This window comes from Cervus canadensis, chromosome X, assembly GCF_019320065.1.
Source record: "Cervus canadensis isolate Bull #8, Minnesota chromosome X, ASM1932006v1, whole genome shotgun sequence".
Classification (NCBI taxonomy): domain Eukaryota; kingdom Metazoa; phylum Chordata; class Mammalia; order Artiodactyla; family Cervidae; genus Cervus; species Cervus canadensis.
The window spans coordinates 22,213,306-22,232,087 of NC_057419.1; the positions used below are offsets into that span (position 1 = coordinate 22,213,306).

The following is an 18,782-nucleotide window of genomic DNA, read 5'->3' on the forward strand; positions in this document are numbered from 1 at the left end:
GAAGATATAATAATATGACATAGTCTCAGCTCCGGGCAAAGGTACAGTTACACATTCTCATCCATTGCTGGCAGGAATGTTGTTGGGTATAACTTTTCTAGAAGGTAATTGCGTAGTAGGTGTCAAGGGCCTTAAAATATTCATAATGATGACCCAAATAAGTCCAATCCTTGAAGCTCATTCTACAGAAATCAGGGAGGAATGCAGAGATATTGGCACAAGGATGTTCACTGCAACAATTTCTATTTGAAAAGTAAAAACAAATTTAATGTTCACATATGGTACAAGATGGAATATTATCAAGTCACTAATAGTTGTGGATGCTGAACAGGGTCTCTGTGACAATCTAGAAGGGTGAGATGGAGAGGGAGATGGGAGGGAGGTTCAGGAGGGAGGGGACATGGGTGTACCTATGGCTGATGCTTGCTGATGTTTGACAGAAAACCACAAAATTCTGTAAAGCAATTATCCTTCAATTAAAAAAATAAATGAAGTGGCAAAAATAAATAACTAAAATCAACTGAAGCAAAAAAGTAGTAATGGATGCTGGAAAATTTATAGCTTAGTATGAAGTCAAAAGGGCAAGATATAAAAATTTATGTAAACTATGACAATTTTGTTTTACACATATACATACTATATATGTATATATGATAGTGAATGGAAATATACCAAATTATTATCAGTAATAGTCTTAGGAAAGTAATATTAAAAATGATTATAATTTTCCTCTTTGCATTTTTCTATATTCCTCATTTTTATGAGTTAAGATGAATTACTACTATTATTTTACTTAAATATGTTATTTTATTTAAATTTCATTTAATATGTTATTTTAAATGGAATGCTATTGCCATAAGAGTTTGGAAGCTCAGAAGTGTGGTGACACCAAATCTATATAGTTCAGGGTCAAAGTAAAATGAGTAATAAGTCAACAGTTGGAATCATAGGAAATGGGCAAGGAGATAACTTTTACTAACCCAGAGGAACACAGTGAGAAACTCAAGAAGCCACAGAAGACAAGTTATTATATTCAGAAATAACTGGACAGTACCTGTTCTGTTCAAAGTAGATAACACGCTTGAAGTAGCATCTGAAATAAAATAATAAAAATTAGCACAATTATTGGCATGATTAACAAATACATGCATCTTCATAGGTTCCTTAAACATTTCACTTTCCCTCAAATCCTGGAGAAGTTAATTAAAAGAGTTTTGCAAAAGCCAGGTGGCACTAGCAAATGTATGTGCTGCCCACACCCTTACCACATTATCCACTCCCCAACTCCCACAGACAATGCCTGAGAAGCATTCATTCATTTAAAAATGTGTTTCCTGAACACATGTTATGTACCTAAAATACAGCAACACTCCTATAATTACTACATTTAAATAAACTCATTCATGTTGCTTAATATTTTGTCCCCTTTTTTCTCTATCACAATAAAAGTCCCTAAGGGATATGACACTTCTACAGTTAGTACTAACTTTAATACATAGCCCTGTGGATGCTTAATGCATTTGTACCTAATGGTATACTCTTATAAAGCAAACTTTAAGGAATTCTAATTTAAATTCGGAGATCTTGAACATGGTATTCACTTAAGGTAATCTCATTTTGATCTTGTTTTACTTAAAATCTATCCTATTGGTATTTCTTTAAATGAAAATCCTTCTAAATTTATTATTCTGGATGAAATTTAAAGGGGAAAAAAAAGATATGTATTATATTATCATACTTTTTAAAAAAAACCCACATAAATGGGATCTAAAAACTACTGCCAAAGTGATTTTGAAGCTTTTCTTTCACTGTAAAAAAGTAATTGCACATAAAAATGATAATGTCTGGCCCTTCCCACTGGACCAAAAGTGAATTTAAACCAGTTTCGATCAGCATGCGTTGCATCTCTTAATTGTTTAGCTCCTTAACCACCAACCACATGGTGAGATTTCATCTTAACTAAGGGATTGTGAAAAGTGTTGGGTTTTGACTGCAGTAAGATGGAAGCTGTCTACCCACAGAGGAAGGGAACAAAGTGTGCTGCCTTGCCCACCTCTCTCGAATTCAGCCCAATTCTTTGCTCTTTTCCTGAAGCCAGAGTGGTGGTTTTTTTTTTTTTTTTTGGTATTTGATACTATTTAAAAATTCATAAAATCATCTGTAAAAGGCTGTCTTTGAACACTCTGTGCCTCTAAATCCAGGCTGAATCATATTAAAGTCACTGGATGTGCTTTTCCCATTTAAACAATCTGTCCTGTACAGTGTGTTGGCATGGTTCCGGAAAATAAGGAAAGCTCTCAAAATGTGATCGATAATTCTTTCCTTTCAGAGAATAGTTGGAGTGGCAGACACTGTTCTCCCTCCACGATAAAGCAAAAAGTCTAGGTTGCTCTCCAGGGTTGAGGGTCTGGGGGATTTTTTGTGTTCGTGTTTGTTATTTGAATAAGGAAACTTTAAATATCATTCATTACACATTCATTCATTATATTAAGGGTTCAATTTTTATTTGCTTTAGAAAACTTCTTACCATTTAGGCTTGTAGTTTCAACCTCTTTTATCCCAAAGAAAAAAGACAAAAGTATAATTAAAGCAAAACTTAACAAGTTGGGGTAAATCTAAGTTAAATTTTTTCAAAATCTTGCCTGGAGTACCATTGGAGTAGGGGACAAAATCAATGCGAGATAATTCAGCTGCAGGAGAAAAAAAATTCCAATAAATACTTTGAAACAAATTTATGTACTGAATTTTAAGGAGTTAGACCTTTTGAGATACAATTATGAAAAATAGACAACATGCTATCAGACCAATATCTAATTTAATCTGTAAGTCCCATAATCACTCAGTGAGCATACATTTTATCAGAAAATCACAAAGAAAGGACCTAGGAGATGAAATAAATATAACTATTTCATTTCACAGCCAACGTAAGACTCGACTGCAAAGCCTGCTGTGATGTATAGAATATTATGGAAATAAGTTTAGGGACCACAACAAAGTATTTTCAGATTTTTTCAGCCAGACAGTTCTAGACATGTTATAGTTTAATAATTTGACACACAGGTTCTACTCTGTTTATAATCACACCTGGTAACTCTACTCACAGTGAATTTAGGATTTAAAAAAACAACATTGCTATCACTCTATAATAGTGTACTACCTAACACAATTTCCTGGTAAGTTATTTTAAAATATGGCTGCTATTAAGGCAATCAATCAGATTGTAAATTTCCTGTGGAATAACTCCACTTACACTAACAGATCAGTCTATTGCACACGCTTTGTATGTTTAAATATTAAAAAGATCCAATAGCTTGACCTCTCCATATACACAGGACAAAGAAACAGTTTACAACTAAAAGAAGCTTTGCAGTAGGGAGCCTGATATTCAGCTGGTAAGGACAACATCTGGGTGTGTCGAGGCACTTGGCTGGCCTGTTTGAGACCACTCATGCGCTGGCTGAAACACACACACCCTGTCTGTCCTACATTATTGCTTCCAAATTTTGTCATTGACTACATTTTTTTAGTTCTTTCATTTATTTATTTAACTACATTTTTAAAACTTACCAAGTATATTTCTTGAGAAGCAAGGCAGTTCTTGAGCAATAACATTCAAAGTGTGAATACAGAATTCTTTATTTTGGGGGCAGAACAATATAATTGGCCAAAGCTGGTTTTTAATGAATGACTATTAATTTTTCTGAATGGTAACACCACCCAAAGAGGCCTGCAGGCACAGCTGTCTGTCCATCCCTGGATGTATGCTGGCTTTCCCCCTTGGGCCCCAAGACTGTGCCCTAGCATTCGTGTATGCTTCCAAACCCTGACCTCATTCCATGCAAACAGGGCTTTGCAAAGATATCACTATGATTAAGTCTAAGAAGACTAATGTAGCACAAGAAAAGTACAGTGGTTCATTTTATCCTAGAAGTGTAACAACGAAGGAGCAAACTAGCTTAGTAAAAAGAGCTTGGGCTTTGGAGATTTGCCATCCTGGGTCTGAATCTTTGCCTGATGACTTAATAACAATCGCTATTACTTGCTGAGGGTTTACTCTGTGCCGGGCACATGTGTTATCTCATTTCATTTTCACAACTTCCCTATGAAGTAAGTACTGTTATTCTCCCCAAGTTATAGATGAAGAAACTGAGGCACAGTAAGGTGAAGGAATTTGTCCAAAGTCACACAGCTAGCAATGGAGATGGGAGGGTAGTGGCCAAATTCAAACCCAAGTAGTGTGGCTCCAGAGAATGAGCAAGTTTCATCCTGTCTGAGCATCAGTTTCCTCATCTAAATGTGAATATAATGATCCCTATACTGTAAGATTACTATACTGTAAGACTGGAAGCGGAATGAGTGTCGGAAGACTCCTAGGCATGTAGTATGTGCATGAGCTGTAACAGTGATTACTAATTTTAAGTGACAGAATTAATAACAGTAGAAACTCATTTTCATGCAACTAAGGACATGGCATCTGGTCCCATCACTTCATGGGAAATAGATGGGGAAACAGTGGAAACAGTGTCAGACTTTATTTTGGGGGGCTCCAAAATCACTGCAGATGGTGATTGCAGCCATGAAATAAAAAGACGCTTGCTCCTTGGAAGCTCCTTGGAAGACGCTTGACCAATTTTGACAGCATATTAAAAAGCAGAGACATTACTTTGCCAACAAAGGTCTGTCTAGTCAAGGCTATGGTTTTTTCAGTGGTCATGAATGGATGTGAGAGTTGGACTGTGAAGAAAGCTGAGCGCTAAAAAATTGATGCTTTTGAACTGTGGTGTTGGAGAAGACTCTTAAGAGTCCCTTGGACTGCAAGGAGATCCAACCAGTCCATCCTAAAGGAGATCAGTCCTGGGTGTTCATTGGAAAGACTGATGCTGAAGCTGAAACTCCAATACTGTGGCCACCTGATGTGAAGAGTTGACTCATTGGAAAAGACCCTGATGCTGGGAGGGATTGGGGGCAGGAAGAGAAGGGGACGACAGAGGATGAGATGGTTGGATGGCATCACCGACTCGATGGATATGAGTCTGAGTAAACTCCAGGAGCTGGTGAGGACAGGGAGGCCTGGCGTGCTGCGATTCATGGGATCGCAAAGAGTCGGACATGACTGAGTGACTGAACTGAACTGAAGGACAGAACATGAGTTGACTCACTCCTCATACAAGAAAAAAATTGTTCTGTAACAAAAGATTGTTACATATATGTTACAGAAAGAGAGAAATACAGAAGGAGGAGTCAGAGAAGCTACCTGCTGCCTCTTGAGGCAAAAGGCTCTGTGAAATTAAGTTACTCAATTGTTACAGGCATCACTGTGTCATTAACTAAGGGATGGCGGAGAAAGATAAAGAACATTACAGCATGCTAACACATATATATGGAATTTAGAAAGATGGTAACGATAACCCTATATGCAAAACAGAAAAAGAGACACAGAAGTACAGAACAGACTTTTGAACTCTGTGGGAGAAGGTGAGGGTGGGATGTTTCGAAAGAACAGCATGTATACTATCTATGGTGAAACAGATCACCAGCCCAGGTGGGATGCATGAGACACGTGCTCGGGCCTGGTGCACTGGGAAGACCCAGAGGAATCGGGTGGAGAGGGAGGTGGGAGGGGGGATCGGGATGGGGAATACGTGTAAATCTATGGCTGATTCATATCAATGTATGACAAAACCCACTGAAATGTTGTGAAGTAATTAGCTTCCAACTAATAAAAAAAAAAATAATAAAAAAATAAAAATAAAAAATAAAAATTAAAAAAAAAAAAACGAAGGGATGGCGGGACCACTTTATCCCTGAGGTCCCATTACAGCCAGCAGTCTCAAATGTGGGTTCTGTTCCTGGTTCCTGCCAAGATGGGTCCCAGTTATAAATTTTTTAATTCATTTGCCTTCCCATTCTCATGAGTCCTAAGCCTTTTGAAAGATATTCATTTAGTGCAGTGCTAAGGAAGCATATTTAAGAGAACATTTCAATGCTCTACAGCAACATTCAGCATGTTTATGTTCTTGATACTCTTCAGGAGACTTATGAACTAGAATACTAAAAAGAACATTGAAGAACATTAGTAGCTACCATGATGAAAATCCACAATTTAGTCTCCAGCTGTTTAACAATGTGGAGGGATAGGTATGCTTGTCCTGTTGTCTTTTGCTATTGATTTCTCAGGTGTAGGTTTAATGACAGAATTTAATTAAGCTTCATGCAAGAAAACAATTCTGCTGGATCTGACACTGCATGGAGAACTTTTAGAATATTTTCCTGAAATGCCCCCAAAGTCATGAAATAACAGTCTTACCAGATGGTGACAGCAAACTGGAATTGTAAGCATGTTCTGTTGAGGAAAAAGGTGATTTAAAGTTAGCTTGTAGATAAACAACAAGGACCTACTGTATAACACAGGGCACAATATTCAATAACCTATAAAGAATTTGAAAAGGAATATATATATAGCTGAACCACTTTGCTGTATACCTGAAACACAACATTGACAGTAAATCAACTATACTTCAATGAAAAAAATTTTAAATCAACAAAATTGGTTTAGTTAGTACATGAATTTGTACATTAACATCTTTAATGAGAGTGAATGTAAAATGAATTACAAATAGCTACCAAAAGAGGGCAGTATGATAATTTACTATTATTTTCAACAGTCTAATCAGTTCTATCAATTCTCCACAAAGACTTATCTCTGGTGAAGCAATTCTTCCAATTTAACTATTGACAGTGCTCTATATATTTGTTATAAAATGGTCTAGTACATTTCAAACTAAAAATGATGACTAAGAACTGGTTGTTGGCTAATGTTCATTAGAATGTGTAAATGTGTATACCTGCATAAATTAAACTTCCCTTAACTGTATTTCTTTTTATACCTATTAGCACAGACTTTATACCTCTAATTAAACCACTTATTTATTCTGAGTTAAACTAGATCAGATGCCTCTGGGTATAAAAACTACAAGAACTGTTGTGTTATTTATTTTGGGAGGATGCTCAGATTCCTTAAAAGAAAAGTAATTCTATTTTTTCTCAATGAAAATGAATACACTTATTGGAGAAACTTCAGAAAACACAGATAAACAAAACAAAGAAAATTAAAACGACCTATAATTTCACCATCCAGAGATAATACATATAAATCTGTGGTGCTGGAGAAGATTCTTGCAAGTCCCTTGGACTGCAAGATCAAACCAGTCAATCCTAAAGGAAATCAACCCTGAATATTCACTGGAAGGACTGATGCTAAAGCTGAAGCTCCAATACTTTGGCCACCTGATGCAAACAGCCGACTCATTGCAAAAGACCCTGATGCTGGGAAAGATTGAGGGCAGGAGGAGAAGGCGGCAACAAAGGATGAGATGGTTAGATGGTATCACTGACTCAGTGGACGTGAGTTTGAGCAAACTCTGGGAGATAGTGAAGGACAGGGAAGCCTGGTGTGCTACAGTTCATGGGGTCGCAAAGAGTCGAATATGACTGAGCAACAACAATGTACAATAAGATCATGTCACAAATTTCTATTTGTAACATGATTTTTCTCATAACACTATATCCTAAACATTGTGCTGTATCATTAAACAATTATTATCCCCAATATAATTTTGTGATGACTGCATTGCATTTCATTGATTGGATGTGCCACTTATTTATAAACATCCTTTTATGGACATTTTAGTGTGTACAATTTGTCATGATTACAAAAATGCTGCAAGAAATCCTCTTGGTAAATTTTTGCATACACACTCAGTTATTTCCTTCAGAAATTCCATGAATTTTGATTGCCAAAATGACCTACAGAAAACAGACCAATTTATACTGCCCTTTGCAGTACATAACTATTACTTTCCCAAACTCTAACCCACATAGGGTATTGCCTTATAAATTTTTTAACTGTTTTTAGTTACAAAGGAGTGGTTATTTCCATAGTAGTATCTGATACACAATTAAAAAGAAAGAATAAGTATACTGAAAACTAAAATTGCACAGTGAAACATACCTGGTAACTTGTGGGAACCTATTTTCCTTAAATGGTGGTAGGGTACTGATTATTTTCTGGGATAAATAAAACCCAGTTCTGCTTGAAAGCACACTGAATGAGTGTTCAAGTGGATAGCGCAGAGTAGTTAGTGCCTTGATTCCCTAATTTAATTGGCACTGCCTCTTCTCAGTCTCTGTCCTTCAATATATCCCTCATTCTACCTTAATATTCCACCAATCAAAAGAGTCTGTTGCATTAACAGGATTTTAATTTTGAGGATGCTCCTGGGAGCACTAAGGAGAAATCAGTCATTCACAACTTAGAATGAATTAATTCCAATTGGCTGAAGTCTTATTATGTAGTAAAGATCTACCATCCTGAACCATGTTGAAAATTTCTGGGAAGAATCAGCATTCAGTATGGGCTACCTGAAAATGACACATTGGTTTAGGCAGGTGAGGTAGAGTAGGGGTGGGAACATGGCACAGACAGAACAGCACTGAGGAAAAGTTGAGATCAGGAAAAAGGGATGAAGAGTGATGCTGCAGGACAACACAGGATAATATTGCTTCCTTTTTAATTTTGCCCAGTGGCTGACCTGAGTCACCAATGGTTTCTACCTTCTCCATTGTAAATTCCTTTGATGAGAACTATATACCCACAGAGAAAGGGGCTGATTTGTGTTTTACCTCTTTCTTAGATGCTAGAGGAAATGGACAACTCAGGGGTAACAGAAGAGCCAGAGTAGAGAAGGGAACTTTACTGGGCCATCTCTGGGTAGACAGGTTTGGTAGGCATGGACTCACAGTCAAGAAAAACCTGATCAAAACATAGATCAAGGGCTAGACCAGTCTAGCCTACAGGGCTCCCAGCAGAGACCTACACTGATGAAGGGAGGGAATCCAGTAAATAAAAGCTAGAGATTTTTAAACTGTTATTGTCCACTTTTTTCCTTTGGCTTTTTTCCCCCCTTCTAATGGCCCAATTATCAATGACTAACATTTTATTCACTTTTTCTGTCTCTGATTATAATGCTCCACATCACTCCTCCTAGTTCAACATAGAGATGTCCCCATAGGCCTTCCACTTTCCTGAGTATCAGCCTCTGTTTCTCTTGGGCTCTCTCCTAACTCACTTCCCATTTATTACTAGCAAAGAGGTGGTCGGCATTTCCAGTGAGTCATATATTTGAGTTCCATGCCACTCTTAGGAGACAAAACATTTCCATTGTTAAAAAGATTCACAAGCAATGAAAGGAAAAACACTTAAATTTTTCAGACTTTTCTTTGGAAACTTACAAAAAGCAAATTTCAAGGCATTATTCATTTATTGAAGTGTCGACTTAAGTCCATAAGTAAAATTACATGATCTGTCTATAAAATTTATTCAATATGACTCCCTAGTGATTTTTTAAAAACAAAGTCCATATATTCCAATTATAATGAACAGGAGTTTGGCATGTCTAAGGTTTGAATGGAAGTCAAGTGGAGGAACTGGCAACTCAAGAAACTGACCCCCTCCTCTCCTCCACGGAGTCTCTTTCCCTACATCACCTCCCTGGCACATTCTTTCAAAGTTATTGCCACCACTTCCTCAAATCCAATCCCACATGGCCAAGTGTGGCCTGAGCACTGCCATGTGAACACCTTACTCTCATTGCCTCTCCAACCCTACATTTCTAAGAATTAGTCCCTCATCACCCCACAGCATTTCCATACCTAATCATTCTTGAATTTGATAGACTGCTGGAAATGTAACAGGGAATGGACAATTTTGACTCCACGTTGGATCTGTTTCTTTGACTGTAACCTTTGCTTTTCTTTGCTTTTGTTAATATCGTCATACATAATGGCCTGCCTCAGGGAACCCTGCCCTTCTTTCTGTTAAAGTTCCTTTGTTCAGTTGTCAGGGAGACAATCTGACCCTGTCCACCTGGAAATGGCTGCAGAAAAGAAATTAATATACCCCCTATTTTTCAAGATAAATGGCCTTTTTCCTTTACTTCACCTCCCCCAACTCTGTTCTATAAAAGAACCTGGCATCCAGACCCCATAAAATGGTTATTTTGAGACATTAGTCTGCCATCTTCTTGGTCTGCTGTCTTACCAAATAGTTGTCATTCCTTGCCTCAACACCTGTCTGTAGACTTAGTGGCCTGTTGTGCAGCAAGCGGAGTGAGCTTGACTTAGTAACATCAGCTGAACAATTTAAGCTGGAAACTTTAGTACATTAGTTTCCTGTTGCTACTGTAACAAATTACCATGAAATTAGTGGTTTAAGACAATGCAAATTCATTATGTTAGAGTTCTACAGGTCAGAAGTCCACCAGGTCTGGTCAGTCTTGCCAGACTAAAATCAGGGTGTCAACAGCCTGCATTCCTTTCTAGAGGCCGAGGGAAAATGTGTGTCCTCCTTATTTGGATAAATGGCAGTTCCTTGCAGTTGGAGCACCCAGGTCCTCATTTTCTTGCTGGCTGTAAGAAGGTTCAATTCTAGAAGACACCCACATTTCTTGGCTCATGCTCCATTCCTGCATCTTCAAAGCTAGCTACAGTGGATGGGGTGGGGAAGTCCTTCTCATGTAGCATCCCTCTGAATCACTGTTCTGCCTCTCTCTTCCACTTTTAAGAATGCAAGTGATTAGACTGTGCCCACCCAGGCTATCCAGGATCATCTCTCCATCCCATAGTCCTGATCTTTAATCATGTCTGCAAAATCCCTTAAAGGCTACATATTTAAGGTTCCAGGTATTAGGAGGGGACATCTTTGGGGAGTCATTATTTTTCCTCTTGACTCAAAAATTCAAATTTTTAAAATTATAGAGAATGAGTTGCAAGGAACCACACTTTGTGAAGAAAAAAACCCACAGGGGTTAAGTGAAGGGCCCAGAACCCTAGAGTTAGTTTCAGCAATATAGCTGACTTTACGAACCAAAGTCTCACTCCTGACTCCTCCCATTCTCCACCTCCCACCCCCAGATCCAGTCATCCATCCTGTGCACTCTTCTCACCACAGCAGGGAGCTTTTGCAAGGATTAAAAAGAAATGTTGTGTGATGACAGTCATAGTGAACACTGATTGATGCTTCCTGTGAGCTAGGCTTGACATGTGAAGGGCTTCATACATATTTTATTATTTAATCAGTCAACAACTCTATGAACTATGTGGATTCCTTAGAATCAGTCCTCTTTGGTGTTTGAGAAACTAAGGCTGGGCAAGGTTCTGTGAATTGTTCCAAGCCCCCCTCAGAATTCTCCGTATAGCTGGGGTTTGAACCCCGGCAGTCTGATTTCAGAGGCTACCCTCTGGGCCTCTATTCTGCTTCCCATGATAAGCTCTGCAGACCATAAGTTAGTATATAAATGTGGAGTATTATTACTAATATTCCATAACTTCTCTCTCATCTCTTTCTTCCCATGCACACTGCCCACTTCTAAACCCAGATCTTGATTGCCTCACACTTAAGTGAATTATTAGGAGCTGGAATCTTCTCAACTGGAAAGGATCCTAACATTCTTCACATTTGACTTCTCCCCCAGTTCAGTGAGCCAGCCACCAAATGCATACCACTGGCCACAATTCCAATTGAGCTCCGTTGTTCTATCTTGCCCACATGATGGGACTCAAACTGAAGTTTTTGAAAGTCTGAATTACTTACCAACATTTAAAAATCAGATTTCAAATAAAATTCCAAAATTTTACCCTTCCAAAATTGGAAGTTTCAGATGACCTCTGTCAGCTCTCTAGCCCTTGAAAGCATGCTCTGGCATGAAGCTGATGAATACGGCTCTCTCCTCTTTCTATCTTAAAAGTGTATTCACTGACTCCACCATTTACTTAGCACTTGGGTGTATACCATTGGGCACTGTTATTAATATTTAACTTTTCCCCTGTATGTCTTGTTTTCCCAACTAAATGCTAAACTGCTTGATGCTTTATTATCTTCAGTAGTCCAGTGCAGGGCTTTATATGCGACAGATGTTCAAAATATGTTTGGATTGCCTGATGACATCATTAAGGAGTCTCTATCAGAAACACACGACAGGTAGTTCAAGAGCAGGAATTTAATGCAAACACTGCAGGGGGTCAGGTCCCTGTGATACAAAGCACAGCAAGGGAAAGATGGGCAGATCTGAGAGCAGTGAGGCAGAGTCCATGAAGGAATGACATAGTACTTCTTAGATGGCTATTGCTCAGAATCTGCCCTCTGGAGTAGTAACCACAACTGTCACTCCATCCTGCCTAACATATCTTTCAAAGGAACACAAAAATGGCTATTCAAACAAACAAGCATCTCCTGCAGCAACGATCTTAATACTATACCTTATTGACCTTTCCTCTGTTCCTAATGCTCTTCCTGCTCCCTCACTCCTGATTCCTGGGATCAACTCAAAAACAACCTGCACCCAAGTCATACAAGGTCATGTGTGAGGTTTCTGAGGTTTTTCCTTTTCTTCTGCTATTTGATATGTGGGAAATGTAAGACTTCAAATGGGAGACAGTTGGTTGTCTTTAAACCCGAGACTGTTGTAATAACTCTTTACTCCCAGCACATCCCCCCAACCCAAGTTGGATGGGAAAGATAAAGGCTTAATCTTTTAGGAGTGGATCTAAAAAGAATGACTAGACCTGTTAACAAGAGTATTTTAGACCCAACTAAAATTTGTAATCCAGTGACAGTCCTTCCCTGGATTGAATTACTGTTTCAATGAGAGATGATTCAAAACAAGGTACCACGCCTTAGGTACTCTTATATGGGAACCCCAAACAAAACAATATTTTTTGTGATACTAGCTCTCAAGGACTCTTCCAAGAAGCATATTTTTCAGACTTTACTACATAACAGACAAAATGAATGAAAACATTTCTACAGTGATACAACCGTGTTTACTTGAGCTGTGACCATCTCACGTCACAGTGCTCAATAAATACTGACATAACGTTTTTATTAAACAATAATGACATCACTAAAGAAAACTTCAGCTCCTAGCTGATGGAATTTCCCCAAGTGCAAACAACTGGCAATTGTAGGTGGGCCTTGGCCAAAATGGGAAGAGTGAAATGTGTTCTTGATCCCCCAGCCTCTGGGTCTTGCTCCTCTCCTGGGTGAGGATAGAAGAACCACTCCAGAGCTGATCTGGCCTCTCTCAGGAGTTAACAGAACTAGCAGACAACCTAGGAGATGCATTTTGTGCGTATTTACATGCATTTTTTTCCGGGAAGAATAGAGTCCAAAAAGAAAGTCTATTTTAAGTTAACAAGCATGTATACAGCATTAATATGACCCGGCACTTAGTAAATATTATCTCATAGTCCTCATGACAGTATTACATGGAAAGTAATCCCCATTTTACAGATGAGGAAACTGAGGCACAGGGAGGTCAAATAACATGGAAAGGGATAGAGCCAGGGTCTGAGCCTAGCCTTTCCAGCCCTGCTACATTGGGCTGCTTTTCACCTTGGGCTGTGATCTAAAACGATGGGCCACTGACCTGCTGGCCATCCACCCTGCTCCACCAGGAAGGACGTGCACTTTAGGAAGGAGAGCCTTGAAGTAAACTATTTCTGACAGGTGAGTGATATGAGAGCATCATCCCCCACTTCCCAGTGTCTGTGCAGTTAGACATATAGACAGTAATCTAGGCTTCTGGTCAAGGCCAGTGCAGATAATGGAGTACCTGGGTTGTGCTTTCCATTGTAAAATGCTAGCCACGACTTGGATTCACTGTACTTCTAAAGGCTCGTAGCTTCTGGAGCTTTTCAGTCTGCTATGTAAATGCTGCTTAGTGCTTCAAGAGGCAGCAAGGGAGTGTGCCTCTATTGAATGCTGGCATTATGTCCAGGCATCTTCATGGAATCTACCTCCATGCCCATGAAACATGGTCCTCCATCCAGACCTCAGCTCCCTGGCCCTCCCCTCAGTTACTTTGGCATCCCAGATGTCTCTTCAACACACCAGGCATAGCCTCACTTCAGGGCCTTTGCACTTGCTACTCCCTCTGCCTGAAATACTTTTCCCATAGAGAACCTCTTGGTTTGCCCTGGTGTCTCTTTCAAATGTTGCTCAAATATCATCTTCCCTGAGAGACTGATCCAGATCACTCTATTTCCAAAGGATGAATGAGCATGCCTCCTTAAATGACTTTAAATGTGAATAAGAGACTAGGCTCTTAAGGGAGAGGTTCAAATGCTGGCTCTGCCATGAGTAAACTTCTGGCATTTCTCTGCTTGTATTTATTCATCTGTAAAATGGGGGCGACTACTTTAAATGAAATTATATTACATTTACAAAGTATTTTTATCACAGTTTCCACAGTAAGTTGTAATGTTAATTCAGGCTATATGACTTTGTGTCCTTGGATCAAGTTTACCTTTATATAATAAACTTTTTTCCCTTAATGCAAACAATATAAATAATTTGCAGAGGAGCATTTTTAAAAAATCATGTAGTTTCTCTCGAAGACTTGTATGATGTCATTTCCATTCTAATTCTAAAACATTCCTATCTATTCGCTAATGCTTGAAGAGTCAGAGTATCTACTATAACACTGTGTTTGTCTAATACAAGTTTCCTTAGCTTAGCAACATTTCCTAGAAAGACCATGGGTTCCATCATTTTGTATCACACATCAGGAAATGGAAGTTCACAGAAACTATTTCAGAGGTGAAGGAGACTTGAAATGACCTAGTAGAATATTGTGAATCCAGAAAAGTGGCAAAGGTAGTCACTTACACCATATTTCTTTACTTCAAAATTCGTTTTATTTACCCACCATAGGCTGCATGAGGAAAGAGTGTGTGATCTTTATTTGAAATTAGCTTTTTCCTGGTTTTCTACGGCTGATCACAAACACTGGATACAGTTATCTCTGTTGTCTTTGCTCAACATAAAAAAGGGAGGAAAATTTTACTTAAATCATTTGAAAGACAGTATCTTTTAGGACTTGGGAGTTCACTGGGATAAAAGTATTACAGCATAAGCCATAGGTCTGGAAAAGACTGGATACCAAACCAGTCCAAGCCCCTCAGTCTACAAGAGAGGGAAGAAGCTCAAGAACATGAAGGGATTTGCCCAAAGCTTGGTCATTTATTCCAATTTTTCAAGGCCTACTGTATACGAGACACTGGGGGTATAAAGCAGGGAATAAAATATAAGCAGGGAATAAAACAAAACACCTGGCCACAAATAAGAGTTTACATTTTAGAGATATTATGCAACTCACTTGAAAGTTTTAAATTTCTACTTTGAAAAATATTCTATCACTGAAAGTTCTTTACTAATCCAAACTTTATGTCGTTTGCATTACTAAAGGGAAAGAAGAGGCAAGGGTGTAGGTCATGTAAGACACTACATTAAAAACAAGCACAACTGCCACTGACATCATTGCAAAGGCATCCTCAATTTACCTTGATGGTTTTTTACAGCACTGTGATCTTGTGAACACGAGGCTTCTTGCCAAGATCAATCTGTTTCTTCTTATTTCCTTGAAGTAAAGATGTACCCACATCATGGTACGTTTCAAACAGCATGTTCTCTTGGAACATCAACTTACTTCTTAATAGATTAAATCAGTGAAACTATTGCTTTTATTCCTCAGATGTCTCAATCTTTATCCAGTCCTTTGGAGGTAAAAATCCATCACAAGATAAATGAATACAGCAAAGTTTCAGTAAAAATTGTGTAAAAGTAACATTTTCCACTGCTTCAGGGACTAAATATTGAGGGAGTGGTTAAGGACCCAAGTTCGAGAATGCTGCTGTTGTTGTTCGTCAGTCACTTAGTTGTCTCCAAATCTTTGCAACCCCACGGACTGTAGCACGCCAGGCTTCCCTGTCCTTCACTGTCTCCCAGAGTTTGCTCAAACTCATGTCCATTCAGTCAGTAATGCCATCTAACCATCTCATCCTCTGTCACCCCCTTTTCCTCTTGCCCTCAATCTTTCCCAGCATCGGGGTGTTTTTCAATCAGTCAGCTCTTTGTATCAGGTGACCAAAGTACTGGAGCTTCAGCATGTCCTTCCAATGAATATTCAGGGTTGATTTCCTTTAGAATTGACTGGTTTGATTTCCTTGCAGTCCAAGGGACTCTCAAGAGTCTTCTCCAGCACCACAGCTTGAAAGCATCAATTCTTCAGTGCTCAGCCTTTTTTATGGTACAGCTCTGAAGAATGCTACCACTTCTACTTTTCACCTGTGTGAAGTGGCTCCAACTGTCCAAGCCTCAGTTCCCTCATTTAGAAAATGAAGGATGAACACCTAATTGTAGCTATTGTCAGGATTCACTAAGGTAACACATGGAGCTTTTTAAAAAATACTTCTTTATTTGGCTGAATCAGGTCTGAGTTGCTGCACGTGGGGTCTTTGATCTTTGTTGTGGCATGTGAACTCTTAGTTGCAGCATGTGGGGTCTAGTTCCCAGACTAAAGATCGAATGCGGGTTTCCGGCATTGGGATTGTGGAGTCTTAGCCACTGGACCACCAGGAAAGTCCCACACAAAGTATTTCAAATGATGTGACAAATGGTAAACCTCTATGAAGACCCACACTCTCTCCAGCCTTCTGTTCTTTCATCCTGCAGATATGGTTAGTTTAAGGACTCAACCTTTCAAAGTGAAGGGAAAGTCACTCAGTGTCTGACTCTTTGTGAGAGTCAGACTATACATGGACTATACAGTTCATGGAATTCTCCAGGCCAGAATACTGCAGTGGGTAGCCTTTCCCTTCTCCAGGGGATCTTCCCAACCCAGGGACCGAATGCAAGTCTCCCATGTTTCAGGCAGATTCTTGACAGCTGAGCCACAAGAAAAGCCCAATACTGGAGTGGGTAGCCTGTCCCAGGAATCAAACCAGGGTCTCCTAGCATTGCAGGCAGATTCTTTACCAACTGAGCTATCAGAGAAGACAACCTTTCAAAACCTCAGGTTATCTCCATTTTCACTTGAGATCCCTAGCCCCTTTCAGTGTTTTTCAGATGGCTACCACTGTTTCAGCATCAAATCCAAACTGAAAATAACCAGGCACAGCATTATCCAATAGAACTTTCTGCAACGATGGAAATACTGTGTCTGCACTGTCCCATAAGGCAGCCACTAGCCCCGGGTGAACCCTGAGCATTTGACATGTAACTAGTGTGACTGAGGAACTGAATTTTTAATTTCACTTAATTTTAATTAATTTAATTTTGAATAGCCACATGTGTCTAGTGGCTATCGTATTAGAGAGTGCAGGTCTAGAGGAAGAGGAGAAACCTGGAGTATCAAGAGTGGGCAAGTTTTTCCTAGAAGTCCCCCAGCAGATTTTCCCAGGTGTCTCTCTGGGCAAAAGCCAGTCACATGCCTACTCCTAAATCAAATATTGGCAAGGAAAACCATTTCCACAGGTAGCTTAAAATAATCAGGATTCAGTGCAGGCACAGCAGCCCCAGCCCTGGCAGTGGCCACGCTAGAACGGGCAGCAGGGCACGGAGAGGCTCAGAGGAGCCGAGCTGGCCCGTGGTGGGCGAGGGGCCTGGCTGGAGCCAGAACCGCGGCGGCAAAGCTCTCGGGTCCTTCATGATGAAATATCTGGGGATACTTCTCCTTTCTGTAGTTGATGGACGGTAGAGATGGCTGACAGTGTCAAAAACTTCCTGCAGGACCTTGCCAGAAGAATCAAAAGACTCCATTCTGGGGAATTTGCACCATCTCAAAGCTAAATGCTTGAATTCAGCAAAAGAGACAGGAGCAGCGTCGAAGAGGGGCAAGCAGTGTCCTGGCTCAGAGGAGAGCCCAGAGCATAGAAAGGAAGCAGGAGAGTGAACCACATATTGTTAGTAGAATTTTTCAGTGCTGCACTTGGAATGGTGCAGTTTTCTGCTTCAGTCTCCTCTTATTTTTTCAAGTGTTTATTCCTGTCCTTCAGTCAGTAATGGCCCAGATTATTGGTGATCCATCACTACATGGGGATGTCTGGTCGTGGCTGAAGTTCCTCCTTACATCACTTTTCAGTGCTCTCTGGGTGCTGCCCCTCTTGGTGCTCAACAAAGTTGTCAACACAATTTGGTTTCAGGATATAGCCGACCTGGTTGGCATTTGAGGTATCGGGGAGGAAGCCTCACCCATTCCCTAGTATCAGCAAAGTAATTGCTGACATGCTCTTCAACCGCTTGCTTCAGGCTCTCTTCCTCCTCCAAGGGATGTTTGTACCTCTCTTTCCCATCCATCTTATTGGTCAGCTGGTTAATCTTCTGCATACGTCTCTGCTCTACTCACTATATTGCTTTGAATATCATTGGTTCAATAAAGAAATTGAAATGCACCAGCAGTTGCCAAACATGGAAAGGAATTGGCCTTAATACTTTGGATTTGGTTTGCCCATGGCTTTCCTCACAGCAATGCAGTCCTCCTACATTGTCGGTGGCTGCCTCTTTTCTATCCTCTTGCCTTTATTCATTATCAGCACCAATGAAGCAAAGACCCCTGGCAAAGCATACCTTTTCCAATTGTGCCTCTTCTCCTTGGTAGTTTTCTTAAGTAAAAGACTCTTCCACAAGACGGCCTACTTGCAGTCGGCCCTGAGTAGCAGAATTCTTCTGCAGAAGAATTCCCATCACCACACCCATCTCCTGCCAAACTGAAGGCTGTTGCGGGTCACTGAGTTGGTCACCCACCATCCAGAGTAGGCGGGTGGGATCAGAAGGACGCTGTGGCAGCTCTTCCTGGCTCATTTCCATCCCCTCCCAGGGAAGGTGGGGCCTACCCTGCCAAGGGCCCTGCCCAGACTCCATTCTCTCTGAGGAATCCAGACTTTTG

The 18,782-nt window shown here is 39.9% G+C and overlaps 1 protein-coding gene and 1 pseudogene across 8 annotated transcripts in view; one reads left to right on the plus strand and one right to left on the minus strand.

Annotated features, from left to right (window-relative positions):
* The window catches only part of ADGRG2 (adhesion G protein-coupled receptor G2), a 122,770-nt gene that overhangs the window by 39,076 nt on the left and 64,912 nt on the right, over positions 1-18,782 (minus strand). For 5 of the 8 annotated variants that reach the window (XM_043459078.1, XM_043459077.1, XM_043459072.1 and 2 more), the window contains 4 exons: positions 6,308-6,343; positions 2,643-2,690; positions 2,528-2,551; positions 1,055-1,093 (listed from right to left, as the gene is read on the minus strand). In XM_043459078.1, the coding sequence (XP_043315013.1) occupies positions 1,055-1,093; positions 2,528-2,551; positions 2,643-2,690; positions 6,308-6,343 (147 nt within the window). The remainder of the gene's footprint in view (positions 1-1,054; positions 1,094-2,527; positions 2,552-2,642; positions 2,691-6,307; positions 6,344-18,782) is intronic. The other 3 variants (XM_043459073.1, XM_043459074.1, XM_043459076.1) reach the window with 3 other exon arrangements.
* On the plus strand, positions 17,560-18,627 carry LOC122435141 (annotated as a pseudogene).